General features: G+C 37.5%; 1 protein-coding gene across 1 annotated transcript in view; it reads left to right on the top strand.

Moving 5' to 3' along the window:
• The window catches only part of LOC129793617 (homeobox protein araucan), a 49,297-nt gene extending 34,110 nt beyond the window's left edge, over nt 1-15,187 (top strand). Inside the window, exons 4-7 of the mRNA XM_055833767.1 lie at nt 4,727-5,046; nt 9,761-10,829; nt 10,895-10,963; nt 14,523-15,187. Coding sequence (XP_055689742.1) covers nt 4,727-5,046; nt 9,761-10,829; nt 10,895-10,934 — 1,429 coding nt within the window. The 3' untranslated portion in view covers nt 10,935-10,963; nt 14,523-15,187. The remainder of the gene's footprint in view (nt 1-4,726; nt 5,047-9,760; nt 10,830-10,894; nt 10,964-14,522) is intronic.

Raw genomic sequence — 15,187 nt, 5'->3', positions numbered from 1 at the left:
ACAATGCGAAAAGCTTCCACGGGGCAACATTATAATGTTGGGGGGATTGCTGTAATATTATAAATTATTGTCAATATCGAGGGTTGGAAAATATACTATACTAACTCATTTTTGTTGATTTTCAGGAGAGCGATTTGAAGTTTGAGATTTACATTGCCTCTTATGTAAAATTTTTTACAGTTTTCGCTGTAACTTTGTAGGGAACAAATATTCGAATTTGTCCTTTTGAGGGAAGATGAAGGACATCAAAAGCTATCGAAAAATGCGTTAAAAATATACTATACTAACTCGACTTAGTATAGTGTATTTTCCAACCCTCGATATGATTGTATGTAATATAAAATTTACAAAACACGGTCCATACATTAATGGGAATTTATGCTTCTAAAAATTTATTTCCACACATCAAAATGAGATACTTTCGCCTCACTTCTGACTGCATTAAAATGGAAAATTAAGCAAAAAAGTGAACGAAAAGTTCGCAATCAATTTTAAATTGCAGACTTGCGGTAGTCTTGTTTGCTAAATTGATCAAACAAAACACTTTTCGTATATACTTTGCAATTTGTTACCATATATTGGCGTATAGACCCCATATAGATCGATCGCGCACCGTGATGCCGATCAGTGACCGCCTCCATTTAAAATGAAAATGAAAAGGAAAAAAAAAAAGAAAAATGGGGACGCCAATTGAGCTCGATGATGATGAAAATTTCGCGCGGCAATCGTGAATGGATCTCGGTGTGTAAATCACCCGCCGCAATGGGGAGAAAATTCAAACAACGTGCTAAATCGACAATTTAGGAGAGCAACCTCCGCGAGAAAAACTGCCGTGTGGAGAAAATGCATGCAGATATGGGGAATGAAGAAGGAAAAAGTAAAGTAAAATATATATAAATGCATAGATAAATATATATAAACTGCAAAGATAAATAATAAATATAACATGGATGGAACAGTATAAAGCGAAAGAACGGTAAGTAAAACTTACGGGCTGTGATTCTTTCTTTGTCAGTGAAATGTGAAATTGACGGAAAATTGGGGATAGGCAAATTTTGAGGAAGGCTTTCTCGCGCACCGAATCACAGCCAACGCGCAGATAATTTGTGAAAAGCCTTAATCGTGAGCGTTGGCTGTGATTCGGTACGCGAGAAAGCCTTCCTCAAAATTTGCCTATCCCCAATTTTCCGTCAATTTCACATTTCACTGACAAAGAAAGAATCACAGCCCGTAAGTTTTACTTACCGTTCTTTCGCTTTATACTGTTCCATCCATGTTATATTTATTATTTATCTTTGCAGTTTATATATATTTATCTATGCATTTATATATATTTTACTTTACTTTTATATATGTATAAATAAAACGCCCCGCTTCGCGGGGCGTTGGACTTATGCAATTCAAGATATGACATGTTAACTTTAAAACGCGATATCTCCGGAACGGCTACATAGATTTTCTTCATTTTTGGCATGATGAAAGATATTATAGCCAGCTATAACATATCAAAATTTGAAGCAATTCTATAAAGCGGTGCTCAAGATATTCATCGAAAACTCATCGAAATTTTTTTTTTCGATTTTAGCGCCACTTGCGGTCATTTTTTCAACTTGCGATGTTCCAAGCAATTGTAGGGCTCGTTAATATCTTTCATTTGAGCCCGAGTTGATCAAAATTGGTCAAGCCGTTCTCCAGTTATGGCCGATTTTCGATTAAAAATTGTGGCGGCCATATTGGCTAAACGGCTTGGCCGATTTTCGAAAATGAGGTATCGTTGGAAAGGTCTTGATGGCCCCTACAACATATAAAAATTTCAGATTTTTAGCTATTACAGGGGCTGAGATATAGCGAAAACAAAATTTTGAGGTTATTCAAAATGGCGGACGGGGGGGTGGGGGGTCGGATCTGACTTCATAATTGGATGTCTTCCACCCGATATATGAACTTTGCCGTTGACCGCAAGTCTCTATCTATTACCGTTCTCTTGAAATATACCGTTATATTCCGGCCGGACGGACGGACGGACGGACGGACGGACGGACGGACGGACGGACGGACGGAAAGATTTTGGGCGCCACCGTTTTTTGAAATGTAGGGACCCTAATTCGTGCTCATCCCAAGTTTGAGCCCGATCTGACGACTTTGCATTTTTGAGTGTACACAGAAGCTGTGCTTCTTTGAAGAAAGAATCACAGCTAAAAAAAGTTTAACCATTGTTGGTACAAGAAGAAGAAGTTGAATTACATCGTCTGTGATTTATTCTTCTGGGAGAAATTCACACACACACCGTGATTCACTTTACCATCCTCCTGTACTACGTACATATATGTACATATGTGCTATTATGTATAAAATATCCCCTAAGATGTTTGGCTGGAGAATCGCATGAAATTTGCGTATAAAACACCTCATTTTTTTCCTGCCCTGGCGGCTTTCCCAATATAGAGGAATTCCACTTCAACCCCCAAGCGACCGATTGTCATGACTAGGAGCAAGCCAAAGTGACAACTTGCACCCCCGAGACAGTCGTTTCCGATAACACCGGAAAGTGCTTTTGTGCAAAAAAAAAAAAGAAAATGAAAAGAAGCAGCTATATGGGAACGAAAAGGGTGGGCTGCAGACGGCGAGAATTTTTGCAGAGAAAACTTTATGTGGGTGGTTTACCCCACGGAGGCATTTGGATTTGAATGCACTGATAGAAAAAGGGTTGAGGCTGTTGACTACATTTTGGGTTTCTGTCTGTGGAACAGAAAATTTTCAAATATTATGAGTCAATCTTTAGAAAAAAAAAATTTTGAGCTTGAATAAAAATAACCGTTAAAAAATATGTTAAGGATTAGACAAGAAACTTCTGTTGGAAAAGAAATGTCAAAGTTTGAAAGGAAACGTCAAATGTGAAGAAAAAAGCTTTGAACGTAAGACAGGAATTTTCAGTTAAAAAGGAAGGTCAAAGATTGAAAAGAAACGTTGAACGTAGGGCAAAAAAAATTCATTAAAAAATAAATATCAAATCTTGAAAGTAAATGTCGAACGTTAGAGAAGAAAAATACATTGAAAAAGACATATCAAAGTTTAAAAAGAACGTCAAACGTTAGAAAAAAATAATCAGTTATAACAGGAAGATCTAGTAAAAAAAAGAAACGTCAAACATTAGAAAACAAACATTGATCGTTACAAAAATCAACGTAAATATCAAACGTAAGAAAATAAATGTCACAGTTTTAAAAAAGAAACGTCAAATATTAAAAAAAAAAAATTATCAAGAGCTTCAAATTCAAATGAAAAAACCCTTAACCCTTTCGCGTTGTTTGGGTCCTAAAAGTGAAATATTTTATTTTTCCAAATATTTATGAATTTAATTATTTTTCAAATCTAACAATTCATTAGATTTAAGCAGAAAATAGTTTTGCCTGAGAAATGTCCTCAAGTAATAAAAATCTTGATAAAAAAGCGTATGTTTCCCATGGACGGGAAAATGCTTTGAAAATCCCATTTTACATGAACTTTGACTACTAACTCGATTTCTTTAATTTATTCTTAATTCTTCTTTAATTAAAATTTAAAAACTTTTTTTTCTAAATAAATTGAATAATTTTCCCAAAAAATTGCCCAAGAGTTATTTTTCTTGGTTCCATTTAGGGTAATTAATTTCCAGTGAATTTTCAAAGCTTCTCTGTGTAAAAACTAAATGGTCCTTGACCTTGGATATTTTCCCTCATAAAAAGCCCTCCCCCCATCCTTTTGCCACCCTTTTTGTTGAGCTGGAAGAGAGACATTGAGTAATTTTGTAGCTCAATAAAATAAACTGACTGCCTCGTTGAGTCGTGCGGGAAGATTAAGTACAGCATTAACGGATAAAATGTCTCAGATGATTTCTGACAGTGTACTCTTGCTTTTTTACCCACGAAGGGGATGGGGTCGGTTTTTTACTGCCTTCTATCGATAATTGAAGCCTTTTTGCTGTGAAAATCAATTCCAGCATAAAAAAACGGCGGAAAGGGTGATTTTTGGAGCGGAGTATTCAATTTCTCAAAATGGCTGTGTGGGGAATAAAATATTTAAGAGAGATTCAATGTGATATTCTTTAATCTCAAATCATATAGAAAATCCACCTGAATGTCTGAACCATGTGGGATTTTTTTCTTTTAATTTTTCTCAAAGAGAGAAGAGAGGAGGAGGGAAAAAGAGTGAGAAAAATGAGAGCTCAAAATGGTTGGCAGGTTTATGTATATAAAATGTGCGGGGAGAGATGGTTATTTGGGATTATAAATCGCTCGAATGGAGAAAATGACGATGATGAATTTATTAGTCACGACCTGACCCCACAAGACAACATGCTTCTGCCTCCGAGAAAACCCATTCTTGTGCACCAATGTGGTGGGAATGGGGGGGAAGATTTGCACACCATGCTGCATTTCAAGTGGATTTGCAATTATCGAATCGTATTTATCATTTCAATGCGCGCCTTCCATCCTATTGCCAATATATATTCTAATTTACACTCTTTCCAAGCAAATATTGTGGCGGAGAGATTGTGGAAATTCTTCCTCGACTTTTCGTGAGATGTTTTGCAAAAGAAGGTGTAAAAAAATGGGCAGTATAAGACTCAATCACCTGTGGGAACCTGTGCAAAATAGAAAGTTTATCAAATTCCTTAAAAGAATATTTTTAAACTAATTTTTCTTCTAACGAATTTTTTTCTTATTTTTTGGGGAATTCATTGCAGCTACGGCGCTGGGTATGATCTCGCGGCTAGAAGGAAAAATGCAACACGCGAATCAACGGCCACCCTCAAAGCGTGGCTGAATGAGCACAAAAAGAACCCGTACCCCACGAAAGGGGAGAAAATCATGCTGGCAATTATAACGAAGATGACGCTGACGCAGGTGTCGACGTGGTTTGCCAATGCACGCCGGCGGCTGAAGAAGGAGAACAAAATGACGTGGGAGCCGAAGAATAAGACCGATGACGATGACGATGCCATGGTGTCGGATGATGAGAAGGACAAGGACGACCTGGATGGGGACAAGAGTCGTGATCACAAAGGTAAAATAATATACAGCCAGGTGATAACAGCTGTTCATCATACCTACCCCCTTTTGCAGTTTATTTTCCACCCCCACACCTCCTTGTGGAAAATTGATGAAGAGCTGTTTGCACAAACCAAATCCACCCTCGTAGTGAACCCTCCAACCCAAAACCACCCCCTTTTGTATGGTGAAGAATGGTTGCGACAAAAGGGCCCCCGAAAAGTCTCTCTCACTTAATAATAATATCAACTTCATCACTTCGTGAGATGTTCATTTTGCAACCCTCCGTATACAAAACTTTTCCACACACACCCCTCTTTTTCGAGGAAAATCTCCTTCGAGGAGTGATGGCAAATTTTCACCCCCAGGAAAACTTATGGGCAAAGATTTAGGAGGGGAGAAGAAGACATCCCAGCAATTTCAATGAGAAGAACTGAAGGGAATTTAGAAGAGTTTCGTGTCCTCCTTTTACAATTTAAAGACATTTTCCGGAAATTTTATGAATTTCTGGAGATTTTGGTTAATTTAATAGGGTTTTTTGGAGATTTTTTTGGTCCTTTTACGACCCATGAGAAGCATGGAAACATTTAAAATATTCTTACTTTGTTCTGAACATATTAAAGAATTAATAATGAAATGAATAAAAAAAATTTATTTCAATTTTGAGTCATTTTTGACCCAATAGAATTTCTATTTTTGAAATTTATCTTAAAGTTGTGAAATAAAATAATTTACCATTATTTTTAAAACATTCTTTGAAAGTTTTAATAACTTAATTAGAGTTGTAAGAAAAACTAATAAAAGTTTTAATAAAACACTTGCGCGGAAAAACTTCAATTACACAGCAACTATATGGAGCTCTTTATTAATTTTATGAGCAGTATTTTACCAATTAAATGCTTTTTCATAAACTTTTGTAAGTCAGAGAAAAACATATTAAAAGAATTATATATAGTTATTTTAATTAAATAATTTTTAATCGAATGATTTATTTAAAATCTGAGAAGATAAATTTTTAAAATTGACTTTTCAGTTTCTTTTAATTATTTTTAATGAATTTTTTCAATTCAAAACGAAATTCAGTAATTTTTAATAAGTTGAAGGCTGTAAAATATCTCCTTAAATCCTTTCATCTTCTCCTGCTATTTTGCTAAATAAAAATTCATTTTTTATTTATTTTTATAATTTATAATGCAACCATTAGTTCCTTCTTACAAAAAAAACATTGGTCCAGCACTAAGCGCATTTATGTATCTTTTTACGAGATATGATACTTTTCTAAACAACCCCCGATAATTATCATAAATAAAATATTCCCATTATTTCTGCACGGAGGGATGTTTTAGAATTAAAAGTAAAATAAAAAGTGCATTTAAACGTGAGGGGGTGACTTTCAGCACCAACCCTCTTCCACAGAGTTTGCGAGATGAAGGCGTGAGTTTGGCGCGGGGTTACTTCTCACGACAACGAGCACCCTTCGTCTAATAATGTCTGAGTTATTTGATGGGAAATGGGGTCAGTGATATTGGGAAAAGTAGCTAAAAGCGCCTCCGTGATAATATCTTTCCATTATCCGATTAGGCAAAGTGAAACTGCCACTTGTTACACGCAAAAAGGAAAAAGACGCACCAAAGGGATGGGGTGGCGTTCGCTCGCATCCCCCTTTTCTCAGCAGCAGCGGATTCTACGTACTTTGTGTGTGCTCTGGCTGGGAAAGAGGGATAAAATTAATTGTATATATGTCGTTTATTTCAAACATACATATGTACATATATAAGTATGCTATATATAGGCAAGGAGGGGTGGTGGAAAAAGGGATAAAACACTTCCATTAATAGTCCATCTACTCCCATCGACGGAGCGTCCTGTTATTCATTAGAGTGGCGAGCCATGAGTTCTAGAGGGTGGGTGAGACTGTTTCATGAAAGCGGAGGATATAATGGAATCAAACCCTCATTGTTGGTGGTTTTTCTTTCGCACTCTCTGCTTAATTTTATTTGCCTTTCTCCACGAGGATCTCTCGGAAAAAGGGGGTGGCTTTTGCCCCTTTTTTCCTCTTCCTTGCTTTTGGCACATTTCCTCTGTCTATCCAACTTTCTCTTTTACTTTTTTTCCACCCCCCCCCCTGCCTCTCCTCCTTGGCTTGGCGCTCACAACCCCATGAGATGAGGGAATAATGACTGTGAGATGGAACCCTCTGAGGGAACAAACAAGACGCCAAACGATCCGTATTTTGGTTTCCGCGTCACCACCCACTAGTTACTGCACAACCCTCCTTCGCCACACAGAAGAGGGATGGCAGGAAATAAATCAATCGAGTCAGTGGCTTATTTAATCAAACGCAGATTTAGACAATTTATGTGATGGCAAAGTGGCAATTATTTGCCTCGTGAACCACCCACACCTCCCCAATTTCTCTCTTCTTTTTTTTTCCTCCCTCATTAACTTCCTGCACAAACTTTCTCCGCGAGCTTCTTCCCCACATTCCGTTGAATAAAAAAAACTTTTTCAGTGGTTTTAGGGAATGTGAAAAAAAAACTTTTCAAATCTCGGAGAAGTTTTTCCAAGAGAGATTTTCATACGAAATGTGTTGGTTAATTTGCATGAAGGGCAAATTCAACATTTTCCTTATTCTCTGTCAACTCTATGTGGGGGTGGAAAGCCACTCTGTGCGCCACATAAGAGAGCGAGAGGATTAGAGGAAATTATTTTAAATTTGAAGAACATCCACTTCAGGGGGAGCAGAGTTGTGGAATTTTTTTTGCAAGTCTAGAAGTGATGAAAATGAAAAAGAAAATAGATAAAGAGGAAAAAAATAAAATGAAAAATTAAAGATTTTTTCAACAATTTCATTAAATAAATTGATTTAAAAGATTTTTTTTGGCATTTTAGAAACAATTTTATGAAAAATAAATTTTCTGAGGAACCTAAGTTAATAAATTTTATTCGGAGGATTTAAATATTGTCTTGAAGACAAATCTAAAGAATAAAATAAATATTTCTTAGAGGAAAAAATGTAGGAAAGAAAAACTATTATATTTTATAAGAATTAAGAAATAATCTGAATTACCCTTAAAGGGATTTAAATAATTCCTGTTTAAAAATAAAAATTCTTCACTCCCAAAAAAAATTCCCAATAAAAATTTCCAGAATCCTTTCTCTTGGCGCCGAGATAAATTTCCCGGCTTTGACATCTTCCCTTGACCTAAAAAAGCTCAAAGAAAGTTCACAATTTGCTCCACATTCTCCGCAAATTCTTCTTCAGCAACAAAATCAATTAAATCCTCACTCCAATCCACGAAGAAGCCAAAATAACTTAATCCTCCACCACTTGACGCTCCTCATTGAAGTTGTGTTGCAATTTTAAAGATCTCATTGGCAATACTGTTTGTACTAGCACCGGGTGGTTGGCTCTGTGGGGGTGGTTGGAGGAAAAACAAACACATGCTGTGACACCCTTCAGATCGATTTTCCACCATCATAAATACATCAAATGTGAGCACAAACACACACACAAACAGCATTTTGGGGGGGTGGTTGAATATGAATGAGCCCGTTGCCAACCCTCACGTTGTCCCCCTTTGCGAAGCCATTAAAACCCCACTACTCAGCTCAAAAGATGAAAATCTCTTCGTACACCCCTTTTGGTTGGTTTCCCTCCTGCGGGTAGCCAATCCATCCCGCCACGCCCCCCCTCGTCTCGGGGGTGATTTCCAACACTGCGCTTGAGAAAATTTCAACCCTCATTCGGTTAAATTTCAAACATTATAATTTAAAGTGAAGCCCATTCATTGGATTCATGTTTATTCCGGCGGAAATTCAGCCGTACCACCCCCTCCGTACCACGCAAATACAACCCCCAAAATTCAACTATGTGGGTGCGCAAAACCTGGAGGGTGGTGGTGCTCTTCCCTCTTCCGCACATTTCACTCCGGTGAAGTTTGAAACACATTTTCGGTGCAATGCTCGGTTGTAGTTCACGTTTTCCGCTTTTCACTTGTGTGGGGTTGTGAGATGCTCATCGGGGGGATGCTTTTTCACTGTCTGGGGCCACCATGTGTTTTTGCGGGGTGTGTGCTTCATGCCGTGAATCCCGGAAGTTGCTCTGAAATACGGAACATTATACATCAGACATTATTTTAAATAAAAGGAAAATGATTGAAATTTTGCCAAAGGTTGCCCAACATTTCTTACTTTCCGCTAGTTCAGTTAGATTTAAATTTGACAGATAAAGTGGATAAATGTCAGTTAGACAGGAAATTTGTTTTTCAAACGTTGACAGAAATTTAACATCGCATACGGAATTTGAATATTTAATTTTTCTTTTTAATCTTTTTCAATGACAGTAAATGTGTGCCTGTCATTTTCATGTCAAACTTTAAATTGTCAAATTTAAACGTCATTCAAGTAGCCGAAAGCTATGAATTTATCTAATATTTATTAAATTTCACAAAATATTTTATTAGAACTAGACGAATCATTTTTGTTAAAACAAAATTAAATATCAAATCTTCTAAATAAATATTCTAAAAAATATCAAAATTTTTCAATAATTTTTATGATTTTTTCACCATAATAAAATTCAATATTTCCATCAGACTTTTATGTACAAAACATAATGCTCGTCTATTACATAAATTCTGTATTTATGCTTTTAAATGATTTCGGCAACAGCATCAGAGATACGAAGGTGTGAGCTGAAATGAAATTTCCTCATTCGTTTTTCGTAGAATCCATCCATCATGTGAAGTCGGAGCAGCACGTGAAGGACGAGGAGGATGACGATCTGACCGACGATGACCGCAAAACGGAGGCAGCCGCCATGCTAGCGGCTACGGGGGGTGCTGGAGCTGGGGGTAGTTTGGCGCATCACCATCACCTCCATCATCATCATCACCATCACCCGCATCATCCGTATCATCCGCACCACCCACATGCGATGCTGGGCGGCGGGTATGGGGGTGTGAAGCAGGAGGAGGCAGGACAATTGACGGCGTCAAAAAACCAAACAAGCAGCGACTGTGGCGTGCCGATTCCGGCCACCAAGCCCAAAATCTGGAGTCTGGCCGACACAGCCGCGTGCAAGACGCCTCCCCCACTGCCACCCCACTCGGGCCCGTGGATGACACACGGCTACCAGCAGACGAGTGGCGGCGGCATGATGATGGGCTCCGGCGGACCACCGCCGCATGGCACCATGCACCCGACCGGGCAGCCGCCGCCCCCTTCCCACCACCACCACCAAGTGCAGCAGATGCATGGCACCGGCCCCATGACGCCGACTTCCTACACAGGCAACTATGGCCGGTACGGGGGGTTTCTCAGTGGGCCACCGGCCCCACCGGCATCGGCCCACCAATACCCCAACCCGTGCACAACCCCGAGCAGCCACCTAGCGGGGGACACCACCACTACGCTGGGCCCCCAGATGTCCAGCAGCAGCAGCAGCAGCAACACGAATACCCCGCCGGCGATGGGGTTTCCCGAGGTCCAGACCGATACACCACCCCAGACGCCGCCGAGTATGAAGCTACCCAGCGTGGCAGGGAACCTCCTCACCCATTCGGCAACCCCTACGACCGGTACCTGCTACAGTAATGGCCCCACTGGTGCATCGGCGCCATCCAATGCACCCTACGGCGGTGCATCACCCGGTGAGATGCAGCAGAATGCCTTCCTGGGGAATTTTGCACGCATGCAGGGCAGCCCAATCAACAATAACACCCTCCATCATCACAAGGATTTCGCCCAGCAGATGATTAGTGCCGACATGGCGGCCTTTAAGCCCTTCTACAAGAGGTTTGTTTTAATTCAACACTTCTTTGGGTTTTTCTTTATTGAAGATTCCTTTCTTCCTGTTTTAGTCCACACCAAGTTGGTAATGGGTTCGTGTCGCCTGTCTGAGATGAAGCCTGGAATGGCAACTACCCGCAGTGAGTAGAGATTAATTCTTTAAAAATATTTAGAGAGAATAACGTTAGAAAATATTACGTTAGAATTAGTTTGATTTCTTGACTATGAAAGTTTTGGCAGAAAAGAAGAATTTCCTTACAGAATAATCGGAGATTGTGAAGAATAAAACATTTTTCTTTCAGAGAATATTTATTTATGAACGAAAAATATAATGCTGACGATACGATAATTTTTCTGACAGAATAAATCAATTTGCTGACAGAATAAATAATTATGCTAACAGAATACAATAACCTACCATTCCATATTAGAAGAATTTGCTTACAGAATAAAGAGAATTTTACCGAATAATACATTCTGCTTACAGAATCGAAATTATTGACCAACTGAATAAAAAAATTGCTACCAAAAATTCCATTTACCTTCAAAATCTTTAAAGATTTCATTTAATGGAATGACAGAACAATTTCTTTCCTACTGAAATATTTTTTAAATTCCCTTAAATTATTCTTACAAAAGGAATTATTAATTTTTCCCATTTAATTCTTGCAGACTTTCTCCCTCCTTGTCCATTGATTCTTTGAAAGTTCTTTTGGGAATATTCTCTTGTATAAATGTAGGTATAGTTTCCTAGAAATATACAGCTGCTCTTGAGGATTGATGGTTTGGGAATGTCTGGCTGCGTAGCTGACTAAGAGACTCAAGTCCCCGTGCGATGAGGTTTTTATTGAATGGCCATGCAGACGTTTGGTTACAATTTGGATGGTGTTAAACACAATTTCGCTATCGGCACCTCCGATGCGGCCGCTCTTGGCTGGGGCAAAGTGAGACATTGATGGACGAGTGGAGATTTCTATCTTTTGGGGGCCTTCTCTCAATGAAAACGCGGGTGGTTCTCTCGATGGGGCGCGGACTGTGTGTGTGTGTGCAGCAGCATCACCATTCATGGACCCGGGAAATAAACCTGAAGAAACGACCTCGTTGGGAGAGTTCTGTTTTTTTTTTTTTTGGAGAATAAACCATGAGGTGCGGCTCAATAAATCCACGCAAGAGGAGACCACAAACTTCTGCTTTTTTGTTGTTGTTGTTGCCTCCTTTTTGACCTTCCTCCACTCTTCTCAATGAAGAGCAAAAGGAGGAAAGAAATGTCGTGGCAGAAGAAACCTGTCTCTGCTCTTTTCGGGGCCAAAGAGACGCAGCAACAAATCTCCCTCCTTAATTTCACTCAATTTTTCATTTGGTGTGACATCGAGAAGAACAAACACAGGTGGAGGTGTCCAGTCCACCAAAAAACCACGCAAAGGGGTTCGTTGGAAGACAAAAAATACCCGCGCGCGTGAACTTCAAAAGCTTTTTAAAAACGATTTTTTTAAAACCCCAACTCCTTCCAATAAAAGGTACGACGCTCCTAATTTTTGTATTTTTGTCTTATTCTTCATGCCCATTCTTTCTCAATTCTTCGTTGTTTTTTTTTATTAATTTTATTTCTTCAGTCGTCATTTATTAACTCCTCCTCTGATTTTATTCTCTTTCAATCTTTTTTTTTCTTATTCAATTTACCAATTCTCATTTATATGCTGTATTTATTTCTTTCTCATGTGAGCTGCATGATATTTAATAGCACTCAACACTGTCATCTCATCAATTAAATCAATAATTATTATATATCCCCATAAAATCAATTCTTGACGCTTTTCATCTGCCCGCATTTCTTCTCTGTCTTTCTTCTTCTTCTCTTCTTTTCCTCTTCTTCTACTCTCTCAACAACTTGTCGTTCAAGACGTTATAAAGAAGCGTGAAATTTTTCATAAAACACCCAAAATATCAACAATTCGTGAATCCCATTTTCCGCCCAATTGATAACATCAACAGCACGAGATTTTAATTATTTATCTCCAAACAGGAGGAGAGACAAAAGAACCTAAATGGGCCCCCAAATATTCCGGGATGCCTCCGAAATACCCTCTTGGTCAATCAAATTGATGAATTCCGAGCACCACCCACTCCTTTTTGGTGGAAATTGAGTGGAAAATCATCCCTTTTGCCATTTTTTTACTCTCCCTCTTCTTTTCAACCCTTCAAAATAGATCCCCCATGTGTGCTCATCCTCTGGGCTAGATAATTTCACTCACAGCACATTTTTCCACACTCCCGTTTAAGGGTGAATGAAGGTGGTTTTGTATTAAAAAGAGGGGAGAGAATTTAAAGAGTCTTCAAGGGATGAATTTAATTACAAAAGTTAAAAATTCGGGATAGAAGAATTCATTAGAGAGACCTTTAGAATTGATGATAAATTGAATAGAATAATTTGAATTAATCAAAATGATTTGTTCTGTAAGAAATTTCATTTTATTCTGTTCACATAATATCTTATTCTGTTTAAAAATTCTTATTTTAGAAGAGAATAATTTTATTCCTTTCAGCGGATTGTTGTATTCTGTCAGCAAATTCATATATTCTGTAAGCAAAATTACCTATTCTAACAGCAAAATTGTTGCATTCTGTCAGCATTCTATAAACGAGAATCAATAAATATTTTTTATGAAGAGAAATGATCCATTCTGTTAGCAAATTCAATTTCTCAATTTTAAAACTTTTTTATTCTGTGAGCAGTTTTTTTCTTATTCCTTCTGCAAGATTGTAAATGTTATTCTATTGAAATTTTTCTTTCTAAACTATTATTTTATTGTAAATATTCCCCAAGTTTTAGTCAATTTTTCTTCATTTTCATTTTAACTAAAGAATTAATTTTAAAATAAATTTTACGGAGTTTAATAGAAAAAAAAATCTCTTTCGTCTGCTCAACGAATTCGTATCGTGTTGAATTTTTATGAATGCTAAACATGTAGCAAAATATCATTCACGCTGAGACTGATTGATACGCACAAACCGGCCTTTTCTCCCTCAAGTATTTCATTCACTAACTCCATTTGAGAAACTTTGTTGGCAAATGATCAACATAATCCGCCAAATACTCACGTTTTTACCACACTGGGGCTTCAGTTAAAAGCCCCATTTATTAATCTTATTGAATTTCAATTAAAGAACTTTATTAACTTTGTTAATTTGAAATAGAATAAATTAAAAGTAAATTAAATATTTTGTGAAAGAATATAAAATATCAATTTTGTAAAAGAAAAATAAATGAAAAACGTTCTTTTTGGCCTAGAGAACGTTTTATTTGATCAACAAAGATTTTATTGGCCTAATGAAAGATTTTTCTGACCAAAATGACTAATTTTCTGATCAACAAACTTTCCCCCAATTTTTCTCAGAATTTTTTGATAAATTCAAATAAAAAATTTAAATGTTACAAACACCCTAAGCACCAAGAAAAAACCTTCAAAATCAAAACATTCATAAGTTGAAACCTTCCTGTACTGTTTCGCTCTAGAATAAATTTCTGGCAAGAAGTGGAAAAAAAGTGAAGAATAAAGAAATGAAAGCAGAGGGTTTGCCGTTCGCATTCCGGACCCAAAAGCAGCGTGGGCGCGAATTAAATTAATTTTTTTCTTACGCTAAATCCTCACACCGTTCGCGCTCTATCTCTCACACGACTTGTTCTCTTTTTCTCTGCAGATTTCCGGTGGACATTGGTGACCCCACAATGGAGCGAAGTACTGAATGAAATCAACACTCAAAATGTATACGAAATTGGCGACTTCTTTTTGGTTCTTATTTTCGCGTTTTTCGCGGGGATTTGGTGGCTCCCTGCACACATTTGTGGAACAGCCGCCATGTGGAGGATGAACAGGATAAAAGGGCAAAGTGCAAGCGCATAAATCTCACAATAGAAGGGATCTTGTATTAAAACAATTTTTTTGTTCATTTTACTCATCAATGATTAACAAAAAAAAATATACGTGGAGAAGAAGGGAAAGAAGAAAAATCTCAAAATAGCTCAACACATCATCAAATAGATAAAAAAGAAAACTCACACAGAAGAAAAATTCTTTACGATAGCTAATCAATAGTGGATGAATAAATTATATAAGAATTAATTATCTCTTTTCTATATGAATTTCAAATGTCTTGTCCTTTTTCCCAAGACTTTTCATGCGATTCTCCGTGGAAAATGATTTATTTTTTAGTAAATTAATTAATTTAATTAAAAAATGTTCAGCACTAAAAATAGTATTTTCAAAATTTTCCTTGAAATTAACTAAAAGAGAATTTTCTTTTCAATGTGAGAATCCGTAGAAGCACAAAACACACACACATAAGTATTCGAGAGAAAGAGAAAA

Source organism: Lutzomyia longipalpis, chromosome 3 (genome assembly GCF_024334085.1).
Source record: "Lutzomyia longipalpis isolate SR_M1_2022 chromosome 3, ASM2433408v1".
NCBI lineage: Eukaryota > Metazoa > Arthropoda > Insecta > Diptera > Psychodidae > Lutzomyia > Lutzomyia longipalpis.
This window is presented reverse-complemented; position numbering and strand designations above follow the sequence as displayed.